The sequence below is a fragment of the Takifugu rubripes genome, chromosome 6 (genome assembly GCF_901000725.2).
Source record: "Takifugu rubripes chromosome 6, fTakRub1.2, whole genome shotgun sequence".
NCBI classification, from domain to species: domain Eukaryota; kingdom Metazoa; phylum Chordata; class Actinopteri; order Tetraodontiformes; family Tetraodontidae; genus Takifugu; species Takifugu rubripes.
Window position 1 is genome coordinate 9,292,562 of NC_042290.1, and position 27,733 is coordinate 9,320,294.

At 42.2% G+C, this 27,733-nt stretch overlaps 3 protein-coding genes across 3 annotated transcripts; 1 reads left to right on the top strand and 2 right to left on the bottom strand.

The window, feature by feature from the left end:
• Nucleotides 1-2,553: 2,553 nt before the first annotated feature.
• Nucleotides 2,554-6,494, bottom strand: kctd9b (potassium channel tetramerization domain containing 9b). Its single transcript, XM_003965368.3, has 12 exons — nucleotides 6,326-6,494; nucleotides 6,024-6,145; nucleotides 5,702-5,745; nucleotides 5,354-5,447; nucleotides 5,212-5,270; nucleotides 5,004-5,132; nucleotides 4,859-4,926; nucleotides 4,662-4,757; nucleotides 4,294-4,443; nucleotides 4,106-4,211; nucleotides 3,879-4,012; nucleotides 2,554-3,795 (listed from the first exon to the last, which is right to left on the bottom strand). The coding sequence occupies exons 1-12, from the start codon at nucleotides 6,371-6,373 to the stop codon at nucleotides 3,679-3,681; spliced, it is 1,167 nt and encodes a 388-aa protein (XP_003965417.1). The 5' UTR covers nucleotides 6,374-6,494; the 3' UTR covers nucleotides 2,554-3,678.
• A 301-nt stretch (nucleotides 6,495-6,795) lies between these two features.
• Nucleotides 6,796-10,582, bottom strand: marchf5l (membrane-associated ring finger (C3HC4) 5, like). Its single transcript, XM_011604796.2, has 7 exons — nucleotides 10,468-10,582; nucleotides 9,852-9,943; nucleotides 9,176-9,378; nucleotides 8,961-9,091; nucleotides 8,723-8,879; nucleotides 8,226-8,392; nucleotides 6,796-7,903 (listed from the first exon to the last, which is right to left on the bottom strand). Exons 2-7 carry the CDS (start codon nucleotides 9,878-9,880, stop codon nucleotides 7,715-7,717), a joined length of 876 nt encoding a protein of 291 aa, XP_011603098.1. The 5' UTR covers nucleotides 9,881-9,943; nucleotides 10,468-10,582; the 3' UTR covers nucleotides 6,796-7,714.
• Nucleotides 10,583-10,966: 384 nt separating this feature from the next.
• Nucleotides 10,967-17,167, top strand: actr1b (actin related protein 1B). Its single transcript, XM_003965370.3, has 11 exons — nucleotides 10,967-11,174; nucleotides 12,103-12,167; nucleotides 12,502-12,577; nucleotides 13,008-13,133; nucleotides 13,221-13,345; nucleotides 14,352-14,568; nucleotides 14,646-14,738; nucleotides 14,825-14,999; nucleotides 15,112-15,173; nucleotides 15,359-15,399; nucleotides 15,479-17,167. The coding sequence occupies exons 1-11, from the start codon at nucleotides 11,127-11,129 to the stop codon at nucleotides 15,579-15,581; spliced, it is 1,131 nt and encodes a 376-aa protein (XP_003965419.1). The 5' UTR covers nucleotides 10,967-11,126; the 3' UTR covers nucleotides 15,582-17,167.
• Nucleotides 17,168-27,733: the final 10,566 nt, after the last annotated feature.

Genomic DNA, 27,733 nt, shown 5'->3' on the forward strand with positions numbered 1-27,733 from the left:
CTGCACAGGAACATCCTGAAGGCTTTCAGCAAGGAAAGTGTGTAATTTAGGGACCTAAGCTGCTCTCTAATGCACCAGTCTGGGTGATACGATAATACAGTCTGATGCCGCATGTGTGCGAAAGACCTGCTTCTAATCAATACTCTAAAGGGCTACAACATCCTGTGGAGCCTTTTGGTGCACACATGCCTGCTCTTGCACATCTGCATGCACGCGCACCGTGTCTTTATAGTGTGCGTGATGAACGCATCACTGACGGGGTCAAAGAGGTTGCAGCCACAGGGACACTTGTGGAGCCGGTCAGCGGTTTTCAGGGTTCCTGGGCGGAACAAAGAGCAGGGGAATGCTGTATTTTCACAAATCCGACAGTTTTGTTGCGTGTCATGGTTAGTGCACGTGACTGTCAATGATGCTCAAAACAGAAGAAGAAGAAGTAAGCAGAGTGTGTGTTTGTGCGTGTGTGTGAACCTCACTGTCGATCCCTGGTCCTCCACTGTCTCCGTCTCCTCCCTCCATAAAAGAAAGAGCGAGTCTGAGACAGCAACACCACAAACTCAGGAATGCGGCCTTTACATAGGCCGTTTTATTCGGCATGAAGAAAAACGCCTCCCCATTGACTTCAGAAAGCCACGTCCCACACTCACACACAGACACACACCCACTTAAAGAGTACAACTCGTAAAACACCCACTCACAAATCATACGTCTAAATTAAAACCGGCTGTAATTAAGATGTATTATTTTACAGTGGATGTGCAGGATGAAGCAAAGTTTTCTGGGAGATCTGCAGAGATCATTAATGGGGGTCTTCCTCACATGGATGCATGTGGTAGAGTCATGCATGTGTCTGTGAAGACAAAGAAAAGACAAAGAAAAGGCGAATCTTCGGGTCACTATTAAATATTTTAATGTTCAGTAATACAGGGGGCAGACGGCTTCAGCTGTGTTACTCTTGTGAGTTAAATATGATCAGATTATTCTTGTTGACGCAGTTTTAGTATCAGTTCCTGTGACGTCAGGAGAGCAGATGTGAACACTGAGTCAGTGTGGAGGCTGTATCAGTTACAGAACCAGGCAAGATGGACACCTGAGTGTGGTTTTGGTTCACTCGGAGTTTGCGGGAATTGTCTTTCCGTATCTTTAATGCCTCATGATAACAGCTGTCGTGGACTCTCTTCTCAAGTGGGCAACACATACAGTATATAATGTCGTGCTTTCAGAGCTCGTTTGTTAGAAGTGGGAAGCATACTGGTTTGAAACTCTAAACTATTTTTTATAACAGGATGTGTATTTTTCTGGGCCACAAATTCGTCTCTGCCGGTAATACAAACTGGTCTCTGCAAACACCAGAGCGCCTGAAAACCCTGCAGTGTTGAAACACACAGCCGTAAGGTGTGCAGAGACCGGCCGCTTCAGCATAAACACTTACAGCCCACAGTCGTGTATTTTTTCCCTCCTTTGGAGACCAGACCTCAGCCTGACCACTGAAGAAGTGAAGCGTGTTGGAACATACACCCACCGGTTTCCTATTAGTGAGTAAAGCACGGAAGTGTTGTAATTGGCTGCTGCTGGGACGTGAACATCGGCCAAGTCACAGCACAGCTCACAGTCGATTAGCATGATGGGATAGTCCAAAATAGGGGTCGTTCACATGGGACAGTGCTGATGAGCCCACTTCCACAGGAGGAACAGGATGATGACTGTTTCAAAAATAATGTTGCTGCTTAACCGCAAGCCACCAATCAAGCCCCTCCACCCACAGCCTCGTTAAACACACCACACCATTATGGCATTGTCGCCACCTAAAAGATAACAGATATGGCTGAACAATGCAAACAGATCCATCATGACCTTTAACTGAGGAGCTCAGGCTGACTGTTGACATATGTTGGTGTGTTTTGGGGGGGGGGGGGGGGTTGGCTATTTTATGTTCTGGTGTTTACAGTCCAGGGTGTGTGTGTGCAAGTACAGCCCGCAGGAGGATGTCCATCTCCCAAGTTACAAATGAAATGATGGTCTTGATATCAGCTTTTGGATCTGGAGGTTTGGATGTAAATCCACTGTGGTCTTTTCTATCAACACTAGAGCGGAAAAGAGTGGGACCATTTGTGGACTCCAAACCAGTATGTTTATGCCTGCTCCTCACAACCACAGAGCTGGCTGCCAGGGATACAGCTACAGGGGAAATCGCTGCAGTGATCAGAATTTAAATAGAGTTTAAATATTGACACGTTAAATAGTGAAATCTCATGGCAGGACATTAACTCAATTTAAGCCAACATCGCCCCCTAGTGAATAATTAACAGAACAGCGCTTTTCAAAATTTCAAAAACGTCACATTCAGTTGTTACTAAACACCACTAAATCATATTATGATATTAATGATAATTACCATATCAGGGTATTAACCTACAATGTTTTCACGGTGGAGTGAAAATCCTGAAACTCAAGCAATAAAGTAGAAAATGAAGTAATATGAATTGTTACATAATAAATACTACCGTACACTCATATATATATATATGTATATATATTAAAAAGACATTTATTTTACATCATAAAATCGGTCTACACAGCAGAAGAGACAGATCAGATTCAGCACCAGAGACTTCACGTCACATCAGTTTGCATGCAACATGATATTCACCACATTCACGAAAAATACATTTCCCTGCTGCTAATACATTACAAAGCCCAAAGATTACAGCAGTAAAACAGGAGTACAGGCATTTTTACTTCTATACTGTAAAGATGCAGTTCCCTTTTGTCTGTGAGCGATGGATCTGAGACCGTTACTCAGGTAGAACATCAGTAAAACTCTGACCAGAGGTAATACGACTGAGGTGGAACTTGTGCCAAAGACCACAAATGTACATGTTCAAGTTATTGGTTTAGTACGTATTTACATCCATTTGATTAATCTCGTTGAAGGAAATCAACTGAAATTTTAAAAATATATTTTTTAACCATGTTGAACTCAAACAAAACAAAAGCTGAAAGTGCTTCTAACCAACCTTTATTTGCCCACGGACACTTTAGGGGTCTGTTATTATATCCTCCTATGTCCTCCTAACTGCGTGCATTTCAATCTCTGATAATATAGTTTCCCTTCTCCTCAGCAGTTTGCGCTCATTATTTTCCTGCAGTCTATTTGAAAAGTAACCAAAAATAACTTATGAATGTCAATAAAGTGTTCATCCTAAATAGAAAAAACCCTTTCTGCACAATCAATTTGTTGCTTGTTTACTCCCAATGACACGGGTTTGAAAAAAGGTAGTTCTTACATTTGGTTGAAAAAAAGTTTGGCATTTGTCATTATGACAGAGACTAGGTCACAATACTGATGAAAAATCTGTTTTAAGATAAGGCGTATAAATATCACACATATTTAGAAAGACAAACTGTTCACCAACTGAAATGATCACTCTGCAAAAGGTTCATTATAAAATTACTGTTACGTGTTTGTTCTATTATAATTAAAGAGCTGGAGGCATGCGGAGAAGGCCAGGAATGAAACACTCGACCCAGCCCGGAACAGAACTGGGCCATTATGAGGCATCAGTCATGCACAAGTCACAAGAGCAGCAGAGCAAGTGAGGGATTTGTCCTGTGGATTATTTCACTGCTGCACTGGTCAATACAGCGGAAAAAATAGATGGAGGATGCTAGTTTGTTTTTTTACCGCACGCTCTGAGACATGTGCAGGGGAGTCAGCATCTCCTCAAATATGGCCCCCTTCACATTGGAGCCCCTCAGGTTGGCCTCCTGAAGGTCGCATCCTGAAAGGTCACAGTTCTGGGAAAAACAAACAACACGGGAATGTATCACAGGTTTGCAGGCTGACTAAGGTAGGTCTGCACGACTCGGTGTGGACGCACCTCCAGGTCTGTGCCAGCGAGCGTGGCCCCTCTCAGGTTGCAGTTCTTCAGTTTGGCGTTTTTCAACGTGGCCACTCTCAGGTTGATTCCTGTCATCTGACTTCCCTCCATGTCCACACCCTTAAGATTGGCTCCTACACACACACACACACACACACTTTAATATGAGTTTTTACAATAACCACACCATTAAAGGCTGGTTTAAAGTAATAAGATCAGCTTTTCACCCTCCAAATTGGCTTTGATTCCAGCAGGATCTTCAAAATTACAACCTCTCAGGGAGGCTCCTTCTGCATTGGTGCACAGCATCTTCACACCCTGCAGGTTAGCTGCCTGAGAGACGAGCGGGAAAAGGTTACTTGAATCGTCTTTCTATGCGTTCAGAAATTTGGAGATGACTAAAAACCGAGCTGACATCCAGACACGCCATGGACAGGTCTGCCCTCTCCAGGTTGGCCCCACTCAGGTTAGCGTGGCTCAGGTTCGCTCCTCTCAGGTTGGCCATCTTAAAGTTGATGTAGCGCAGATCCAGGCGAGACAAATCTGCACCAGTAAAGTTGAGACCCTGAAAAACACCAAATTCCATGTAAAAGACATTTATTATGTCATATTCTATGCATGTGGTAGAAGAAGTTTCTATATTGAGATGAAGTCTTTATTTCATAATCTCATTTCTTTTGCAGTATATAAGTAATTATTTCAAAATAATAATGGCTGACTGTTATTGCATTGTCCACTAAATCTAAAGCATATTTAGTGGGTTAATGAGTTTGTGTTTCATACCTGACAACGCAGCTCTGACTTGGTTGTGGTGGCCAACAGAAATCGAATAAACTCCTTTCGAGTCAAAGGGGAATGATCATCGGGGGGCTGAGAGGACTGAACAATGCAAATAAATATGACAATATATATGATAGACACAAAAAACTCATGATGGGACCAGACCAATACAGTCTGTTTCTTGTGCACTGATTAAACACCTTTATGAGAGTCTCCAGTTGTTCGGCGAGTTGTTCTATACCGAAGAAACGAGCCTCTTCCAGCACGCCTACAGAGGAGACCGACTGTCAGGACAATGTGTGAGGCTGGTTTTGCTGTACACACCCTTGAAGGTTTTTATCTCACCCAGAGGGTTGATCCCTTCGTTGATGATCAGCTGACCGTGTCTCAGATAATTCAGAATGGGTTCAAAGTAATCTGGACTCCGGTCGATCAGATAAGCCCCCTGAGAGTCCTGCTTGTTCCCCCAAACATCTGAGTTAAATATGATACGAATTAGCGGTCAGGAACAACCTACTGCATTCATGAGAATTTTGGTTTGGAGTTTTGTCACCTTTTTCTTTGAACATGTGAGCCAGCATACTTTCAGGCTCTTGACTGACCAGCGTGCTCCTACAAAAAAATAAAAATCTTGCAAATTCAGTCCTCGGCTGCTTATTTGTGCAATTTTGTGAGCTACGACGTGTCAGGTGTACCTTGTGGTGGTGAAGCAACGGCCGCCAACATTAAGCGTCAGCCAATCAGTGTGTGTCTGGCTCTTCTCAGGGCCACTGAGGTCTTCCTGGGGCTCTGAACAAAGATGATACAGTTTTAAAATGACTTTACATTTGGATTGTCAACTGATTGTTCATCTCTACTTATGGATTTTAGGTAATGAGGAAAATAATCGGACTGTACAACAGATAAATCCTCTACTGCTGTGACTAAAAACAGCACCCACCACAGGTTTCGTTCCAGCCACATTCACACATGACTACCAGACCATAAATGCTTTATTTTTTGACAATCGTAATACTGTATCTCCACTAATGCCTCAAACTTACCCTCACATAACTCTCCTTCTGATATGAACAGCACATCATCATCCCTGCAGGTAAAAATTCAGATTTCATGATTCATGTCTGATGGTGCAAAAGAATAACTTTATTTATAAAGCTAAATGGGCTTAAAATATTTCCAGACCCCTTAATAGCTGATAGTGAACTACTGATAGTCTATATTTTAAGAATTCAAGTAAATCACATGAGAAATTTACCAGTAAAGATGCTAAACTCGAAGGGGAGCTCCTGCTCTTCTAAGTACATGCAATTGCACATCAGCCCATAAAATTCCGCAGATAAAAAGTAAAAATCTCTCGTTTTTCACCTGATTAATGAAATGTCGTCGATGAGGCCGCCATTCCCGTTATAAACACTAGAGGCTCTTATTCCCAGTTTGGAACTGGCCACAGACAGTAAATCGTCTAGAGAACCGTACACAGCCACCACCTGTATGATAACACATCAAAACACACCAGCTCACAGTGTAAGAGATTAACTTCTATACATAAATAATAAATAGGACATGACCTCGGAACAATAGCGAAGGTGAGCAACCTTAATTAGCCCTTTATCTTAGCACCAACACAACATGTTTCCAGACACACAGTCAGTCGCATCTCCTCCTACCCTTCCGTTCGTGGTGGTTCCGTTGACAAACAGCGTAACTCTTCGCATGATAAAACGCCCTCAGTCACGTCTTTTGTCGAGTTTAATATCATAAAATGACATTAAGGTCTTTGGCTACAACCCATTTCCTTTCTTTTTCCTGACACCGCTGAAACCCGGGGGAGGCGAAATCAGCCAATCAGCTGGTCGGAAGAAAGACAGTGGCCAATCAACGACAAGGAAAGGCGGGGCTACGACGTCACACTACAACTTACAATTTAAAGAAATAGATTTATGTTGGTTTATTTGGTATTTCAGGTTAATTTTCTGGTTAATTTCAGTCATTCCTATGTCGTCTGTTGTTGTACAAGTATCTGCATGATGCAAATAATAATTTATTTGAATTTATTTTCCAATTTCTGCATGCTCGGAGCACAGCAAATAATTACTACTGTAAAAATATTTAAATAAATAGAATAAAGAATCGGTACTTGTTTCATAAAGACATTTATTTTACTAATTTTCACCAAAAATTAAAAACAATCCTTAACAAACATTACAATTCCAAAGAAACAGGTTTCAAAAGCAAAATTTTAATCTAATCTCTATTTTAATGCCGACATTTAAACAATCTATTCAGCTCCTTTACATTTTTTAAAAGAAACAGATAATCTCAACATATAATCTTTTTCAAATATACTCACAAATATAATTTTACTGTACAACAGGTGAAAACCATCATCGAAATGCCTTGATTGTTATCTGGAGGACGCTGCATCTCAAAAGTGTTGAAGTAATGGCAGAATAAAACACAAAACAAAAATGAAACCGCCAACAACGTAAATAAGAAACCTGTTCCCCATCCATTAGAATTAATATGTGAAAATGATTTGCATGAAAAAGACAGCAGGTGAATTTAAGCAATGGGAAACAGTCTGTGTATCAAATCATAATTGATCATTTTGGAGGGATCATAACTGGAGAATTGAAAGAGGAAACATTTGACCTGCGCATGAACCAAAACGTGTTAATGATTTTGCAGAGGTGATTTAAATAAGGCACATGACGAGGAAGACAGTGATTTTCACCAAGTTAAGGCTTCATATTTAAGAGTGCTGGAGAGATTTCATTGACTCTTTGCTTTAACAGGCTCTTTGACTCCAGGATACCCCGAGAACTTTATCAACAAAATGTGACTGCAGAGGTTCACCATCCCAGCATTGTTTAAGTCAAGATGAAACATACCGTGTTCTGGAAATCCTCAATTAATATTGTTCATGTTAAGGACAGATCATTCCAACATTTGAACACTGTTAGGCACTCATCTCATGTCAAACACCCACACTGCAGCAGAGTAAGGTTAACATTTGTCACACCAGCACCTCCGCTCACATTCTCTTTTTTGTTGCCTCAGTTCAAGTTAATAAATCTATCGTATTCATTCCCACTGTCCTCCATATCCATCTCTCCATCATCACTCTCGCCATCTCCCCTTCTCTCTGGGTAGTTTAGAATCTGCCGGTTGACCTGACTGATGTACTGCTGCTGTTTGAAATACACCTTCAGTGCTCCTTTCATCAAAACAAATGCGATGCCACCCTGTAGAGACAGAAGGGAACGAGATGCAGTTAGAGGTGCGCTGGCCTCTTAACCTGACATCAGAAATCCTGCAGAAGAAGCTCAAACTATTTCATGTATTTGTGATATCATCAAATGAAATAAGCTCTAGTTCGAGCTGCACAGACGTAAGAGTTACAAGTGTGCCATCTAACTACTGTAAATACGTGTTTTTAACCAACAGAATGGCAGTAATGATAACAACAAACAAGGAAATTCCTTATTTTTATGAACCTGGTCCCGTTATCAGCCAATATGAGAATCCGGTACTCTACATTTAAATGGGGCTGTAACGTACACTCACCAGTATAGTGCGCTGAAGATTCGAGGGCATCTGTCTAAAGAGCAGACGCCCTACCAGGCTGGCGATGGAGGGGAAGATGAGAGCGCCGCACAGGGTCCTGGACACAGGGAAGTGATCCCTTGCGATACGCCCATCTCCAGCTACGCGTGGCAGATAACCACCACTACCTGCAGGAAAGTATAGAATGGAAAAATAATTTAATAATATCCATCAAAATCTGTAAAACAAAGATATGATTATATCAAATGTACAAATCAGGTAGCTCTCACTACTATAAACCTATATAAAACTTGTGTATGTAAATAAGTCATTTAAATACATAAATGTTCTGCAAACAGTGGGCAATTTGATATTATTTACACAGAAGTTTATCACTGATACTTGTGTGTTCAATACAGCCACAACATTATATAATAAGTTCTATACATTTAGAAGTGGATGGAGGGATAAGAGATGCAGAGAGGGAGAAAACCAATGGGCAACGAGAGGGAACTTTCCTCTGTAGTAGAGTTTCTGCCACAGTCTCACAATATAATCCTCCCAGTGGATCATCTTTCCAAGGACCAAAACAACAGGAATGGCAGGGAGACCCATCAGCAGAAACAGAGGGTCCGCTCGCTCCATCACATACAGACCCTTCTTATGTCCTACAACCTAAAAACGAAGACAGACAGAGCTAAAGGTCTGGGTCTTGCTGACTCCATTTTAACAACTATTGTCCGTAGATAACCAGACCTGCATGACAGTTACAGCTCCGTATGTGACTGCGGACCAGTAGACAGTCCCAACCACCACTCCCACAGCAGCGAAGGGACTGGCTCGTGATAGGGCTCCGTCTACCTGCTGGAGAAAATGCACCAATGGGCCTGAGGAACAAAAAGACTAAAGGTTACATTCACATCTACGTTTGACTGATTTCACTCATTGTATTAATAATCTAAAATTATTACCCATCTTGGGGAAGGTGATTTGATATTCAGTGCCACACTGTGGACAACTGACTGCACCTTCGCTGTTTCCCTTCTGCTTCTCATCCAGCCAGCGCTGTAGACAGGACTGGTGGATCCATTTAGTGCAACCTTTACACCTGCATGGACTCACCCATTCTGCGCTGTAGTCATCTCTCTCAGTAGCAAAGCATACCCAACAGTGTCTAAAGAGTGTATATGTACAAAGGATTAACAGTCGACTTCCACTGTACTGTACAGAAATATTGTACTTCCTTACTACCTTGGCCAGGTGTTTCCCTAAACTATCCACTGACATACAATGTTCATACCCGTGCAAAGCCGGATTGATATTAACATTTCAGCTTTTCTGCAATAACCATACCCACTTCCAATTTGTGACCAATCACACCATGGTTGTTGGACACCTGACTAGAAAAACGGTGTGTTGGCACAAAGAGAACAGGAGAAGTTCTGATTCTATGTAAAAGTATGTGCCTGGGGACAGCAGGAAGGTGCGGTGTGATGGGTAATTAAGGAGTTTACTCCTTTACCCAGACTCTGTGGCAACATAGATGCTAAAAAAATTGAAATATAACAGGAGGTAGTTATACAAATAACTCTGATTTAGAATTTTAATAATAACAGAAGACATGGAGGAAGTCAGGTGTGTTCTTACTTCTCAGGCTGCTCTTCTACAAGTGCCATTGTGATGAAAAGGCTATTTTCTGCTGAAACCTCTCATGTGGACATCAGAACCGTGCGGGGGACCTAAAATTAGCATTTAATGATCAACTGAGTCAACAGAGAAATTCGAACATATGAGCTTGACAACAGAGTGCTTTCACCTATACACTAAATAAAAACATTATACCCTATATCATCTGTATCATTCATAGTTCTACAACTTTTGACTTATTTTGTCATGGGCTAAAGCTGTAACTAAAGAGTATCACCATCTGGGCCTTGAAGACGGACGTTATAAGTTTACCCCCAAAATGTTTACTGCCTTTACATTTCCCACAGATCCACCTGCCTCGTATTGATATCTACTGGTAAAGGCTACGAAATGTCACAATTGGGATTAGAATAATGGCTCTTAATTTAATAATTAAGAGCCAATACTGAGGTCGTTCGTGCACATGTGTATTTGAGCGTCTATGCACTTGGAAATCTACCTCACGTCAAGCTAGTAACAGCAGCAAAGGCAACAATATAAGGAACAATATGTCATTTGGTTAAGTGTCAGTCAGACAAAAGACACCATAAAGTGGCGCTTTAATACGTTAACTTACCTAGAATGGTTATATACCGATGAAAAGATTGTTTTTACTCCTCTACTCGCCTTAAAATGTTTCGTTTCACTTATGTAGTTGTCATTATGGCTAGGAGAAGAGGCTAACGGCACCGTGATTGGTTAATAAGTGTGACGCTATTTGCTGTGTTTGGAGTTGCAGGAAACCAGAGCACCAGCTGGAAAACATATAAAGACGACGATTTCACGTCGATCGTTCGTTATTTTGGTCATTTACACCATCCTACACATGTGTTTTATTTATGTTTTGATTTTGTTTATTTTTAAGCACACGAAAACCCATAAACGAATCATTGCTCTTACAATGGGTTTATGAGCCGCTGCTTTTTCACATGACAGAAGCAGTGTCCTAAAACGCGTGGCTACTCGGTGGACAGTGAATGGTCAGGTGATCTGTCTGTTAAAATTAGCCATCGTGATTGGTTGATTCTTCTGCTTGTCAAACCAATTCCGCATTGTTGTTATTGCTGGGAGGCGGGCCAACCGTCTGCAGCGGCAGCAACACGGACGGAGCGGTGGCGGCGTCGAGTCGGCAGGGTGCACAGTGACAGGGCGTTATCTTTTTCATGATTAAAACACTACACCGTGAGGAAAACATATACGGTTTTATAGAAGCAATCTTTAGATACTCAGTCCGTCATGGAGTCCTATGACATTTTAGCTAATCAGCCCGTTGTGATTGATAATGTGAGTATGATGATGTCATTCATCCACACCCAAACCAAGGCCGCTGTCGAGAACGTTTGCTAATTCCTAGCTTGGTTAACACTTGTGTCACAGATAATGTTTTCAGAACATGGTCGCTGATATTAAATTGGCACGGGTTACTGCATATGCTTAATTGTATTGTACTAGTTACTATATCCACACTCTCTCTTTTATTAAAACCCAGGCAAATGCTAGCTACATCTAGCTAGCTACGGAGCTAACCGGCTAGCTGTGTCTTGCACGATCTTATTCATGAACTGTCTTTGAGACTGTAGCTGTATCATTTCACTTCAGCATGTAGGTCGCAATGCTAAGTAGCTAACGCAGTGGATTGAGCTGTCGGCTTTAGTAAGATAAGGAGCGATTATATCTGCAGTATTTGCCTCCTTTATATCACAAACGGCGCCGGTGCTTTAGCCTTAGCATTGCATACAAACAGGACATCACCGACTTTGTCAGTGCCGAATTCGAATAACTGAGTTTTAGGATAATAACGGTTTTGATTCGTTATAAACACGTATTACAATTGTATGCCATTCCGCTGTTGCAGTTAATTCATATCTTGTAAGATCCAAATGATGAATTGTAATCCATTCACAAAGTATATACAAGCCTGCATATATAAATATATATATTTCACACATCGGGGGAAATATGAAATAATAAGTACTTTGGGGACTTTTATTGGCTTCCCAGCTGTCTCAGTTTTGGACAGTAGTTTTTCAGGCAGAAAATGGACTGGATTATGGCATTTATGGACTGGTTTATTAGCAGATGACTGCTGGTGGCTCCAGGCTGTGTCTCATGATCACCCTTTCCCTTTTAAACGCACATTGCTTAAAGGTTGCAGACAGTAATTCATCAACAACATAGTGTTGGGTCTAAATACTTTATCTCTTTTCTCCAGGGTTCAGGGGTTATCAAGGCTGGATTTGCAGGTGACCAGATCCCAAAATATTGCTTCCCTAACTAGTAAGTATTCCCATAACCTTATCCTCTAGTGTTTGAATAAAGGGGATTTTTATGTACTGGATTTATAGCATACTTTTCTGGTCATCCTTGACCACTTATTAAGGCTGTTTTCACCTTGCATTTACGAACAGAAGAATAACCTATTAGGAATTTGGAACAATCATGTATGCACATCTATTCACTAAAAATGCAGCTTAGGAAGTATTTTTTCAATATTTTGATCAAGGACTGAATCAGTTGAATGAGACTTCTGAAACTTGCAGAAAAAAATCCAGGTTTTATTACATTTTTGGTCCTTCACTTGTATGAAGATATTCCTTTGCTTTCGTTACAGCGTCGGTCGTCCCAAACATGTCCGTGTGATGGCTGGTGCTCTAGAGGGAGACCTCTTCATTGGACCTAAGGCAGAGGTGAGACACATTTCTTGGTCTCCTGGAAGCTCTTGAGATCTTTATTCCAGGTTGGTATACAGGGGTTTATTACACATAAAGTTAGAGAAATGCAGCTCCCCCATGTGCCACTGCTCTGACCTGTGTTCACGGTGTCTCAGAGTGTGTCGTGTGTAGACTGCTCTTTTGAAACAGGCAAATAAGTAGCTGATGTGTCATGTGAAGTTTTTTTTTTTAAGTAGTAGCTGTTTTTGCCACTTTTTCTGGCATAGACAGCTGTTACACACAGACAATTGAGGTTTGCTTTACAGTTTTTTTTACACTAAGACAGCAGTCTTGTTAACATGTGACCTTATTGAGCGATGAAGCAGAAACTGGCAGCCATCTCAGCTTTATGTAGACGCTAAAACATCGAAATCCTATCATCTCTAACTCAACCTCTGGTGATTAGGAGCACAGGGGCTTGTTGTCGGTTCGCTACCCGATGGAGCACGGGATTGTGAACGACTGGAACGACATGGAGAGAATTTGGCAGTACGTTTACTCCAAAGAGCAACTGCAGACGTTCTCAGAGGAGGTGAGCTCCTTTCATCCGCCCTCATGATGTTGGCATTAGACGTTTTGATCAGCACTACTCCTATGAACCCTGCTCCTCCTTTGGTAGCATCCCGTGCTGCTGACTGAAGCGCCGCTGAACCCCAGCAAGAACAGGGAAAAGGCTGCTGAGATTTTCTTTGAGACCTTCAACGTTCCTGCTCTCTTCATCTCCATGCAGGCTGTCCTAAGCTTGTAAGTACATCTCAATCTGTGTTGAGTAATTGATCCTCTCTCCCTGCTCCTCTTTGATATCAGCTGGTGGCTTTTTCTGCTCCAAATAGTGAAATTCCTCTTCTTGTTAGCTGGTTATTATTGTGACAGTGCCAGAAATAGCTGCAATGTGGGACATGCACCAAGAAGAAAGCAAGAGTTTCTGCTTTGGATTTTAAGATCTGGGTGTTTATTACCGCGAGGAGATATAGTTTAGCACTGATTCCATCCATCCATCCATCCATCCATCCATCCATCCATCCATCCATCCATTCCTTCCTTCCTCCTTCCTTCCTTCCTTCCTTCCTTCCTTCCTTCCTTCCTTCCTTCCTTCCTTCCTTCCTTCCTTCCTTCCTTCCTCTACCGCTTATCCGGGGTTGGGTCGCGGGGGCAGCAGCCTAAGGAGAGAAACCCAGACTTCCCTCTCCCCAGCTACTTCTTCCAGCTCATCCGGAGGGATCCCCTGGCGTTCCCAGACCAGTCGAGAGACATAGTCTCTTCAACGTGTCCTGGGTCTTCCCGGGGGCCTCCCCGGGGGTCCTCCTTAGCACTGTATTCCATGTCTTTGTTTTGTATGTTTCTGTTGCTGTCTGTTCTGGTGCTCGAGTATAAAGGAGAGATGTTGTATCCCCGGTTCAGACACAGTGATCCACTTATTTACAGTTGCAATCAGATGTCAGGAGGTTCTGTGGTTGTTGGCAAAGTGTGTGAGGTTCGAAAAAGACAGATGACAAAGCATCATAGCATAAAAGTGCAAATATTCTAATGAATTATCCTTGTAACTTGGACACAGCAGCCATCTAAGAGGCCTTTCTGTTCTCCTTTAGCTTTTAAAACCTAATAGAAGTTTATGTGCTTTACGGCCATCCCTTAGGAGTGGGACATATTTATTTTGATATATTTTTATACACAGAAGATTAGCGACAAAATCCAGAAAAGCTGGATGCTGGCCTGTAGATGAAATTTCCCCGGCCTCTGTTTTCTGCAGGTACGCCACAGGTCGCACCACCGGCGTGGTGTTGGACTCCGGGGACGGCGTGACCCACATCGTGCCCATCTACGAAGGTTTTGCCATCCCACACTCCATCATGCGCGTGGACATTGCGGGACGAGACGTCTCGCGGTACCTGCGTCTGCTGCTGCGTAAGGAAGGTTACAACTTCAACACCTCAGCTGAGTTTGAGGTCGTTCGTACCATCAAAGAGGTGAGAGTGCTGAAGGACTGTTTGTTACAACAGTCGTTCCTTTACCTAATAAATAATAAGTCTGTCTCTCATTGCAGAGAGCCTGTTACCTCTCTCTCAACCCACAAAAGGATGAGACTTTAGAAACTGAGAAGGCTCAGTATGTCCTCCCAGATGGAAGCACTTTAAATGTAAGGTCAAAGGAGGGATTGGACACATGCTCTGTGTTTTCCTGTTGTTCTCCTGGCACAAATTCCGATTTTTTTTCCATTTTCAGATCGGTCCAGCCAGATTCCGGGCTCCGGAGCTGCTGTTCAGACCTGACCTGATAGGAGACGAAAGCTCGGGCATCCACGAGGTTCTAGCTTACGCCATCCAGAAGTCAGACATGGACCTTCGCCGCACACTCTTCTCGACCATTGTATTATGTGGGGGATCGACCCTTATCAAAGGTCGGTGGCTCTGCATCTTTTTATAGGTTTTTTCGGATACGAGTTTTTTTTTTTATCCTCTAGGGACTTTATCTCTGGTGTCAATCTGCTCAATTTACCCTCTTTCTTCTAGGTTTTGGGGAAAGACTACTAACAGAAGTCAAGAAGCTGGCACCCAAAGACGTGAAGATCAAGGTAGGTTGAGTTAGGAGATCTGTCCGTCCATCGTTCACTCTGCCGATGTCTAAAATTATTTACTCCATTCGAAACAGGCAACAGACTGTAGATGTGATCCAAACACAACACAGTGAATCTTGAAATTTTAAATGTGGAGAATGGTTTTACTTTATTTTGTTCCTTTTTTTTCTTCTGTCACTTAGATTTCTGCTCCCCAAGAGAGGGTCTACTCCACATGGATCGGGTAAGAATTCATTTGTCCTGGCTTGTTTGAGCAGAATATGTGAAGAAAGGTGTGATTGACCCGACTGTCCTCTCTGCAGCGGCTCCATCCTGGCGTCACTGGACACCTTTAAGAAGATGTGGGTGTCAAAGCGGGAATATGAAGAAGACAGAGCACGTGCCATCCACAGGAAGACCTTCTAGTCGGGGACAGAACTCCCCCAGGACTGTCCTCAAACGCCCCCGCCCCCACCGTTGTCGGAGACTCCTGCCCCTGTCATGTCCGGGTACCTCTGCGTCATCAACTTCCTGTCAGCCTTCTGCTTTTCTTCTCACACTTCAGAAACTCACACTTAACGTGTGTGTCAGTTTCCATGATAGCCTCCTTTTTATCCCCTCCCCCCACCGATGTAGGACATCACCCACCCAACCGACTCCAAAAACACATGCAGGGGGCCGTCAGGACGTGTGAGAGGGCAGTGGTTGGCACCGTGGACAACGACGCGTCTTTAATTAGTCCACAGTGAAGTATTGGTTTTGCTCTCTTGCCTACAAAAGCCCTGCAAGGTGTAAAAAGTTTTTTTTTTCTTTTGATACTGTCACCGTTTCCATTCCAGACCGAATAGTTTTTATTTAATGTCCACTTGTTGATTTCTTTGCTGTTTCTGGCGGGAATCATCCCGTACAGGACAGAGGGTTAACGCACACTGCTAGCATCTTTTAGCAGGTGCAAAGGTTAATTTAACCACTGTGTTATATATCTGGCCCAAACTGCACATTTACTGTAAGAGTAAATTTATTTATCCTCCAGCTGATTGACCTGTTGTCACCAATGCTTTTACGCCCATCAGCTCTGTGTCAGTAGACATTCATTAAAGTAAGAAGAAATGCCTTGAATTTTTTTTTTCTTTCTGTTTTTATGAACCCCTTTTTCTGCATTTGATTGGAAATGTGTGATTTCTGCCATTGTGTGATTGGCATCACCCACAGCGGCATACATCACAGGAAACCGGCTCCAAAACCTTTTCAAAATAAGATGCCAGTTTTAAAATAAGCTCCAATAACTGCTTTCTCATTTCCACATCAGCTAAGAAATTCTCTCCATTGGCTTTTAAACAGTTAAATGGGGATAAAAAAAAGCTACTCCCAGATGTTGTTATTCCAGATATACTGAAATGTGCTTCTAAATTCTACTGTTAGGTAATGAAATTGCACACAAAGCCAAAAGGAAGTGGTTGATCACTGTCAAATTTAGAGATTTAGAGTTGTACAAAGTTTAAAAAGATCTGTGAGTTATGCTCTATTCAGTCATGCGAATATAAAATTCTTTGAAAATAGAACTTTTTTATTGAATATATTCACACGTCATAATAAAATAGCCCCACTCCTGACCCAGACGCATGTCAGTCAGCTCCCTGCAGAGATCTCCACCCTCCACGGAGGCTGATTTCAGATGATCTTCTCTGCATCCCCTCCTCCTCTCTTTCATAGCAAATCTTCTAATTTTCCTGCTTCTCACTGACAGTGAAGGGTCGTGTCCACACTCGTTGCAGCCTTACTCCAGAGCGTCAGCGCTGGGGCGTCCCTGTCTGCTCTTTTTTTTGTTGTTGTTGAAGGAAACAAGTTGTAAAATGTCATCAGCCTTGTGTACAGTGGAATGCTTTTCAAGAAACAACCACCACGTTACAACAGAATAACAGACTAAAAAAAAACTGTACTATATTGTTTATCAAGTGTTTGCTTTTACTTTTCGTAAATTCAGTATAATAAATAAGTTAATGGCTGCTGTGCTGGGGTCTCTCCTTTTAAAAAAAAAAACAAACAAAAAAACATCTATTATCAATTGTTAACCTTAATTTTGTTATTTAATTTAATTATCTAACCCTTGAAGGCATTTGAATCATTGATCACTGCTGAGTTTGAGTGAATTCAAGAAGAGCTATGATAGAAACTATTGTATTCATGGTTTCCATAAGGTGCTGTTTTGGGAAGCTTGTACACTGAAATGAGTGACGTTCATGGGTTGGGGGGACTTTTTAAAATGTATAAATGCTTCTGAGGTACTGCATTCATAAGCAAAGGGTGGGAATGAAGCTGTGGTGAGAAAAAACCTTTGACCCATGGCTTGGGAAAACAATTTAAACATACAGAAGGCAGATAATTTGAAAGCAATCTCTAATGTTATTTGTGATAGCGCGTGATAGCAAATCCCAACAGGCCGCAGTCAGTTAAACAGATCCTTTAATAGGCTGCGATATGCACGTCGGCCGCTAGATGTCAGTCTAATCAACGTTTTTAGGCAGCCCAACCCACAGTGTCTCTTCTAATAATCAGATTTATGATTACAACCATATGACTCAGTAGAAACACACAGCATGCCATGTATAATCTCTGACTTTACTGAGACTCAATGTATGATGTTGTGAGTCTTGTTAAACTGAGACATCGCTCCAAGGGTATAAGAGCAGCCGACCAGTACAGAAGCCGGGCCATATTAACTGGCTGTTATTGTCGAGTTGACCTTAATTTGACATCAAAACTTACAGTGTATTGGGATCTCTGTCAAGTGTGACCAAAAAAAAGTCATGACAGAACAAAAACTGAGAATAAGCTCCCACATTTGTTCGAGGCTCCTCAGCGTTAATCCAGAATCACTTTGACAGTAACTCCATTAATCCTCTGATTTCTATGTGTACATCTAATGCTCTGCCTCCACTTTTGATTTGACACTTATGCCCTCATCCTTTACGTATAAAGCAAACTGGGTGACACGTCGGCCCTTTTTGGTTTGGCTTTTCACCTCACGGGTGCTAAATTAGGCTAATTGAGCCGTGAACATGTTTCCCATAAATACAAAACAAAAACACAAAAATGGCTGTCAAAATGTTACAGTCTAATCTCTGTATTTTGTGAGGGAATAAACCAGTGTTATCCTATGTGACCTGACAACAGCTTCCATGAAATTCCAAATCTGTGGGGATTCTTCCTCATCCCTCAGAAATATTTCTGCATGATTTTCTCCCAAGAGTTGAACTCTGAGTGTATTTAAGGACGATGCTGCATCAGTGAACCGACTGCTTATATTCAACAAAGAAATTCTGAGGTCATTGATTAAAGAATGTCACCACAGGCTGATTTCAGATTCTGTCTTAGTTTTTCTGGTGGAATATTAAGTACATTTACTGCTGCTATTTTACAGGGTAAAACAATGAGATGAATTATGGATATGTGCAGAGATGAATAGTCGAATCTGTAAGGAATAACCACAGGCTCCAGGTAACACATGAGGGCTGGTGAGAAAGACAGGTGAGCTCAGAAGGTCAGCAGGTCAGCACACACATGCCCAGAGATAGATGTTTAATAAGTTCCACTGTGTCAATATTTTATCATACAGTGTGTTGACTTGATCGGATATGGGTTGGCATGTTGACCATGACGCGGCTGTCTTATCACACCTGGAGGCGCGCCCTTGAAACCTGGCAGCTCTGCAGATAAATGATAACTGATAAATATATCCTCAAATGGATTCCCAAAGTCCCACGCAGCCACTGAAGATAAAGTAGTGCAAAGATGCAATGCGTTACGGCCTTGAAAACCCTAAACGAACCACACAGGCACAAGCCACGGATGCTTCGCTGTGCCACAGGTAGTGCAGGCAGCAAAGGGCTTCTAGGCAAATACTTCTGCAGAGCTTTAAAAACACTCAGTCATGGTGTTCACTAAAATCCTCTGTGACTAGAATGCTCCCTTACAGAGGACCCAAATTAGGCATTAGGAGTGTGTGTGTGTGTTTTTGTTAAAAAATGAGCACCAAGTCAAGGTCAAGTTAGGGTTAAGATGTCGTTGGGATGGTTGGGGTTAGGGTAAAGAGCTGGTTAACGCATTATGCCAATGGAATTCCTCACAGAGGTTAAAGTAATAGCTGTGTGTGCGTGTGTGTGTGTGTCTGTAACGTAAACGAGAGTGCACTCATCAGCACGTACACATTCATCCCCAGTTGTGGCATTAGCAATTAACTGAGCGTCTCGTTTCCAATAGAAGGCAAACAACGCTGTTGCTCTGTTAAGCCTGAGCCGAATGAAGAGGACTGAGAGTGTCTCCGTCATGGGCCATTCAGTTCGTGGAAAAGAGAGAGAGACGGCACTGACTGAGCGGTAAAAAAGAGAGAAAAGGAGGACGACAAAGGTTTTCTAAGCAGCCTGAGTGGCTTATTGACACAAATTGAGGTCAGAAAAGACTGAAATGGACCAAAGCCGCATGATAAAAACCCTTTTCAGAATAATCACGCATGTTTTCAGGAAGGACAAAGTCATTTGTAAAGTGCTGTTTTGAAAGCATATAAAAGGTGAAGGTTAAAGGTTAAGCTGATGCTTCTTCATGCTCCCTGAGAATTGATTTTACAGCGTGTATAAGTGCAGAAAGAGTAGAGACAACTTCACCATTTCCCCGTTTGCTACAGTTTCAGCCTCAAACCCTAACCGTCCAACCTGACAGACTCAGGCTCCGCAGAGAAGAAAATATTCCCCAATCTGAGCTCATGGCATCACATCCCAGCAGACTGGAGGCTGCAAGTGCTGCCAAAGGTGCTGCGACTGCAGGATAAAGGAGCTCAATATGTGTTTTTTAATGCATTTAGCAAATTTGCTCTGTCATTTTGTGGAATTGAGATGTCGTTCTCTGAAGAAAAATCCCCTTTCCTGGACAAATGTAATGGCATAAATTGACCTTGTGCATGATGATATGTGAGGGTGATAAGAGTGAGCAAGATTGAGTGCACCATAAACTGAAAATTAAAAGGAAAGTAGAATAAAAAAAGATAATAATATGGAGCCGGCCATCATTAGATGTCAATGGCTGTTCAATTACCCCATCCCTTAAAGTCGATTGAAGATTGAAGATGATTCCGCCCACATTTGCTGGCCTCACATCAAGAACAAGTGCCTTCTTTCACCTCGAGAACATCTCCAGACTCCAGTTGTGCATCTCAGATGGCTTCCACCTCTGACCTCGAACACTGCAGCTGAATCCTGCCTGGCAGTTCCAGCAAAGCCAAGAATTCTGAAGCGAGAGTTCTCATCCAAAGCCTGCAGCACATCAACCCTGACCATCATCATCACTCGCTGGCTCCCAGTCAAATCCCGTCTCCTGCAAACTCCTCCCACAAAGGTCGCGATCCTGTTCCTCATTATCCCTCAGATCTCTTCGAACTATATACCTCATCCTGCTTGAAATAGTAGAATAAAGGGAAATGATGTGCAGATTACACATGATCAATTCGAGCCATGCTTTCAGTTTGCTGGCTTTTATTTATCCTGCATTTGTGCATTTATGAGGTATTCAACAGCTTCCAGGCTCGGTTTGATGGATTCCAAAGGTGAGATGCCCCACAGCAGTCTCCTTCTGAAAGGCTTAAGTGGTTTGTGTACTTCAAGGCCACCGTTGTCAGGCTCCATCTGTAGTCTAGAACAGGGATTATCGTAAGATAATAGAACCTTTGGTTTAAGTGGATTTGCAAAATTTAACCTCCAGTTCAAGTTCTTTAAGAAAAATAAAACACACTGTCAAACACCAAAAAAGAAATCATTCCCATTGTTGCACTTTGTGAGACAACTAACCCCTCATTAAATTGTGCAGTTTCAGGATGTACCGGAACATTCAATGGTGCAAACTCAACAAGAGATACAACTTTACGAAGGGGAAAGAATGACTTGTAGCTGTGGGAGGCTAACGGACACGATGTGCTGGGTGCTGCTGTGAGCTTCATTGCTTAAAAGGAGAACAACCTGTTTCCATCGAAAATAACATTGCATAAAAATTGTTCTAATTATCATCATAATTCAACATTGAATTAATTCTACTTGAAATATATTAGGAATAGAGTTCTACAAGGATCTCTTGAGGCTCTTCAGAGGGTTCAGTTCCTGGTGAGATATTCGGCCTTCTGGGACCTGCTTCTGATTATCACTCATCATTACTTTCTGCTCCTCCATCCTAAATTGGCTTTCTAAGACTCTCCGTGTTTTCTGTGCACACATGTGTGTGCGCACGGCGGTCTTCAGCTCAGTAATGAAAATATTTTATTCAACCAGAGGGAAAAAAGGGGTGCGCATTAGAGGAGCTACATTTTAATGTCAGCGTGCACTTCCCTCAACCGTGGAAGATGGGCAAACAAAGAACCTCAGCGAAGAGGCACATCCTCACGACAGGGACGAGGGAGATCTCTGACATTCAGAGGCTTTGTGCACTGCATTACCGCTGGAGTGCTCAGTCCTTCATTAGAGGCGCCTGCGTTGCTGTCAGAGTAATGGCTCTGTTGACAGAAATATATCAGATAGTTGTTGTGGTGACCGACTCATTTTCAGCGTGTCAAAAATATCAGCCCGGTCAGCGGCCCTATCTGTCAAAATGAAACTCAATTTTCACAAAAAAATAAAAATAAATAAAAAGATGGAGAGCTTTTTAATGTGATATAGAAAGAGAATGTGAGGAATAATAAATGCTGAGGTGAAACAGCTTTTTTTGACCTCTAGGATGCGATTGCTCTTCAAACAAACATTGTTGGTGCAAGAAGTGGGTTCAAATTCATTAAAACCTCAACATTGCATCTAAGTATCAGCCATGAATGCTTTTCATTTTGGAAAGACTGTTGAGAGGAGAAAAACAAGTTGTCTTGCAGCGATTTCTTGTCCCTGTAAGCCCCTGACAACATCCGTGTAGACCCTGTTTGGTTTGTGTTCAGCGGTTCAGTGCCTGTGGTCCTACCGGGGCCGACTGGGGATTCTCATCCAGTGTCGCATTAAAATCTGTCTAAGAGGGAAAGAGGCACCTGCTAGCAGATGATGGGACTTGAAAGCAACTGTGAGGAACTAGTTTGTGAAGCTAAAAGGCGGAAGGATCCAAGCTCAGTTTGGTTGATATGGAGTCGCTTTGGTATTGTATTTGTTTTATTACTTTGGTTTAGTTGCTTCTTTGTTTAGGTTCCATAATATCAGACCTCCTCTCATCTGGTTGGGCATCACCAGGACGAACCATATGGTCCTGTACAAGGTTTCTCCCTGTTAAAGGCAGAACTTTTCTTTCTTCCTCACTGTTGCTCAGGGAGTCAGGCTCTGGGTTTATTTAAACCATCTCTAAACTCCTAGCTGCAACAGACACTTTATAAATGAAGCTGAATGCAATTTTCTGGCTGAATGGCCTGATAACTCTGGGCCTCATTGTTTCTGCCCCTCACAAATCTGAATAACGCCGGCCTTCAGGGCGTGGCGAAGTTTCCACCTTCTAAAGTATTCCCAGTGCTCCCATTGACAGAGCAGAAGGACAATAAGCAGAAAGCTGGAGGGAAGACATGAGAGACAAAAGCAGACAAAAAACTGACGAAAACACAAGAAAACAGCAACAAATAAAATGTCTACTTTTTTCTCGGTATCATTCAGGCTTTTGTCTTTTACTCCTTTTGATCTCACAATTTCAATTTGCCACCTGAGTGTGGTGTTACAGGCTCCATCGCTTCATTACGTGAAAGAGTCGGTTCATCAGCGCGGACACACGCTGATCTAAGTGGAAGTGTTTAATGCTACTCTGCTCTCCCTGGTACACCGGCGGCTGCCATTGATTGACCATGACATTTTCTTTAATGGTGATGACATTCTGTTTCTCTCAGTGTTTGTGTAGCCGTGGGGTGTGACAGAAAGAGAGGAGACGTCTGACAGCAGGAAACACAAGGAAACATTACATCACTTCCTTTTTCACTCCCTTGATATTTAGATTCTACATACAAACCGACTCGGTCGGTTTGTAGCAGCAGTGATTTAGATTTAGCATCAAAAATGTCTTTGATAGCACAGGAACTCGCATCAACTCGTTGCCTGCAGCTCTGCTTCCTTTGATGGACATTAAGAGTGGACTTTGTTCCACAGCTACGGCTTCAATCGGTTGGTTCTTTCTCATCGGTATTTTAGTGGAACCACTTTCACAGGGGAGCTGCTGAAAGTCATGGAACATTTAGCAGGTTGAAGGTCTCGTTCCTTGGGAGTCGGTGCTGAAAACAGAAGCGTGCATTCAGACAAATGATCTCTCGTACCGGTATATTGTTCAGAACTGCAGCAGACAGCAGATGAAATATTTGCAGATAAATATTATGACATATGAAGCGAAACAAATATGGTGTGTCCGTTTGGGGGCTTTGCACAGAGATGGTTTAGAATGGAACCCCATTTAAAGGAAGTTATTGCTTGGAAATGACAAACTTCTGTTCAGGAAATACTTTTTCTGATCAGGTAATAGTACTGATGTGAATAGTACTGTCACAACACACAGACCACACTGCCGACTAGTGGTCCGGAGTGGAAATTGCAACGGTTTTGGTCCTTACGGGATTCAGATGTATTCTGTTGTTGACAAAATCAAACAAGGCAAAGGAAACACTTTTTCATTTTCTGGTGAAACATTGATGTGTAAAGGGGGTTAAACAGTCACTGTGAGCTTGTCTGGAGGGTAAAAATCAACCAGAGAGATAGCTGGTCTGAGGAGTGTTAAGTGCATGTTGACTAATGGAACAAAGCATCTTTTCACAGACACTGGTGCAGATGTATTCATACCTGCAATTGTGAGTGTATAAAGCATTTACAAGTGTGCAAGCTTGTTTTTATGTTTACTGTGGTACATAAGTTGGCCCTTTCACCTGTTCGCCTGCAATTGTGTGTCTTTAATGGCTACCATTCAAATGAAATAAAATACTAAAACTCTTAGTAGCTCATCATCACACTGTTGTCTCATGATACACACCAAATCACACGTTATTTACATGCACTCCCAGGTGCATGACAGATTTAGGTCCATTGGTTCCCAGGCGATTGCAGCACTGATGATGGAGCAAATCCTTGATGGAGGATAGAGCCAACTGACAGACTGCCATATCTCTCCAGGTTTCCTTTCATCCAGCCGCAGCGTATGAAGCCAATCACACACATATGTTGTCAACACTGAAAGTACTTTCAGTCATTGCTGACAGGGACTTGTCATCAAAGTGCTACTGTACTTTGCCACCTTTTCATCACCACATCCGTGGGCGCGTGTCTCTCTTCAGTCACACACTCAGAGGTCCTTTAGTCCACTGGAACTTTTATTTCCCATCCCCACTGGCTTAAATGTCATTTTCCAAATCTTTTATCTTCATCAGTAAAGTGCCGCTGTACCAAGCTTAACGAGTGTCCACATTTAACAAAAAGAAAGATAATGTAGTATCAGATCAACATTCCAAAGCCGGTAACGGTGACTAAAGTGATTTAGGGGGAGGACCCTCTGCTTCAGGAGTGTTGGTCATGGTCTTGATTTGGGACCCAACTTATGTGATTATAAAGTGAAGACAGACAATCTTCCTATGACCTGTTCCACAAACAAACACTAATTAACAGCTTGAACTGTTGCACTATGGTGCTGGTGCATGACAAAATGGCAACAGTCACTCTCTCTCTCTCTGTGTGTTTTCTTCTCTGTGCTTCACGGTACTTTGTAGCCATAAATTGGAGACAGTTCCAACTGCTGCAGGTTGTGTCTGCAGTAATTGGCGCCAGTTGGAGTGCAGGATGCAAAATTTGCCAATTGGTGTGTGTGCAGCACCGTGCCCACTCTCACAAACAGCTGCCATTTCTAATGAACGTCCACTTTGAAACCGTGTGTAATGATGGGAGCAGCAGGAGTTCACCAGTCTGTGACAATAAATGCACACATGTGCTACTGGCACATCAGAGAGGCGTAAACAAAAAAAACAAAGGCCTTGCATTCTTGCCGCCTGTTGTTGGTCTTGTGATGGAAAGAGGATGTCTGTCCATCCATCTGGCCATCAGTTTCCATAATTTAGTACCGTCTGGCTGCCACTAAAGTAACAATCGTCACAATTTTTCAGCATTTCCAAAAAAGCCTCATGCATGAACCTGAACTGTAAATTTAAAATGCATTTTTACATTTAGAATAAACTCACATGTGAGCAGAAGCCCAAAACACGTGAAATCTTGATGGTTTTTGTCATTCTGCTAAGCTGTGAAACATCTAAATGCTTACATCGTTATATTAAACAATTGTGACATTTTCAAAGGCACTACCGGTAATCTAAAAAGAGCTGAGAGCTCCTGCTCACGTCGTCTTAAAGTCCAAGATCAATGACAGCTTACATGCAATGTCTTGGGGTTTTTCTCTTAACGAATGAATTAAAATGAATTTATTACATTTGAGTTATCCACTGGTTACATCAGACTCCTGACATTTCGCTGCTGTTCCCCACAAGTAACCAGCTCTCTTAATTCCTTAATCCCCCTACCTTGGCTTTAGCATGGCTGTAAAAGGTGCCAGCGGTTTTCTGTGCACTAATTAGAGCGCAGGATAATATGATTTGCAGCGGTTGGCACGGTGGTAGGAGTGTGTGTGGGGTGCACACAAAGGAAGATGTGCAGTCGCCTCATGGCGAGCGAGCGTGGCTTTTCTCTCATGGCTCCCTGGTTTCCGCTCACAGTCCCTAAACATGCTCATCGGGTGGATTGGAGGCTCTTAATCGTCCCAAGGTGGGAGTGTGTGAGTGAATAATGCATGTGCCTCTCAACCAGTGACTGCTGGAACAGCCTCCAGCGCCAGTCGACGACTGGGACCAGTGGTGGTTAACAGATGGTCGGATGGATGGATGGACTGAACTTAATTAACTTATTTTCAATCTTTTCAATACCTACTGGGCTCTTTACAGGGTTGATCCCACAGAGGTGAACTGTGTAAAACCTGGGAAGATGCTTCAGTTCTGGGAAGGTAAAGAGCGTCCATCGCTCCAGGCCTCATATTGGTTTTAGAAAAATAATTCTCAGGTCTGTCTCAGCTTATAATAGCTGCACCCCTCTGGCATAAATTGAAGGTCCTTCTGCGCCGAGTGTGAGCCTTATTATAGACATTCATTTGTTGTGGTGTCACTCAACTCTCTAATGGAACGGGACAATACTTATGAGGATTTCTAAAATAAGAAAATTGCTTTAATGCTAATGTCATTCATGCTTGTTTTTTGTAAATCTCTCATAGTCCGCACCCATAGGGGCTGTTTTAAATTGACATTTCAGGATGACGGCGTTATGAGTTTCAGTCAGGCTCAATCTTTGGTGCTCATATTGGAGATTGCCCTTCATGTATACAGCTCTTGATCAGAAAATTGAGTAGATTTTTACTGCCAGCAGCAACAATGTGCAATTACATGGACTATATTATACATTTTAGAATATGTATTTGTTCCTGTCAGCTGTATAAGGTTTCAGCACACGGATTAAATACACATTTAGTTATATCAAGTATATAAAATATATGAAAATGCATGGTTTGGATTTTTTTTTCTACCACCGCAGGAGTTATTCGGGAGGATTAACAAGCTCTGGGCTGGGCAAATAGGGTAAAATGCAATTTAATGTTTTTAACCTTGAGGAATTAGAATTAGCCCTTCAGAGTGACACTCATTTTATAAGAATAATCAGAATACAGCCGGAGAAGGTCATTGGCGGAAGTATTTTTAACTCTCATTCACCACACAGGGATCACCCTCACAAAACATGGGTGTGGCCTAACTCAGGCGATTAACCAGCATCAAAGAAACAGATGAAATGATGATTAGTTAGAATATTAGAATACTTCAGAATCAGAACGACTGCTGCCTAACCCTAACCCAGCATCCACAGAATAGTTTCTGTAGTAAGGAGATATTGATGTATGTAGAGTTTGTCCTCCAGAGGTTGAAGACCATAATTACATGGAGTGAGCATATGGCATGATTACTCCTATTAAGTCTCCTGATAAGAAGTGGGAGCCTCATGGACTACAGAGGGAAGACTGACATGGATGTACTATTCCCGAGACACCCACGCAGCTTTATGCATGTGAGAATATAATTATTGGAAGAGTCCTTTACCCTTATTGTAATATACAACTAATTAGATTCAAAGTAATGACAGCACAAGAACACAACGTGGATAGAACTCAGAAGAAGAATTATATATAAGAGCAAAGTAGTACAAAAACATAGCAACACCACACAAACAAACACAACCCTGATGTATTATGCATGATGGACCCCAGGTCTTTATGCAGCTGTCGATAATTTCCATATTCATGATATGCAACATTTTCAGCACTAATAAAGTTCTTAATCAGGCTTTAAGTGGTGTGAATTATAAACCTGACAATAATGTATTACAATGGAGCATTTTTGCTACTTATCTGAATATGAAAATTATGTTCTTTGGGATAAGAACATGTGCCAGATTTATTTATTTACCAAGAAGCAATTTAAAGTTCTCAAACCAACCAAGGTGCACGTTCTTGGTATTGGAAAAGTA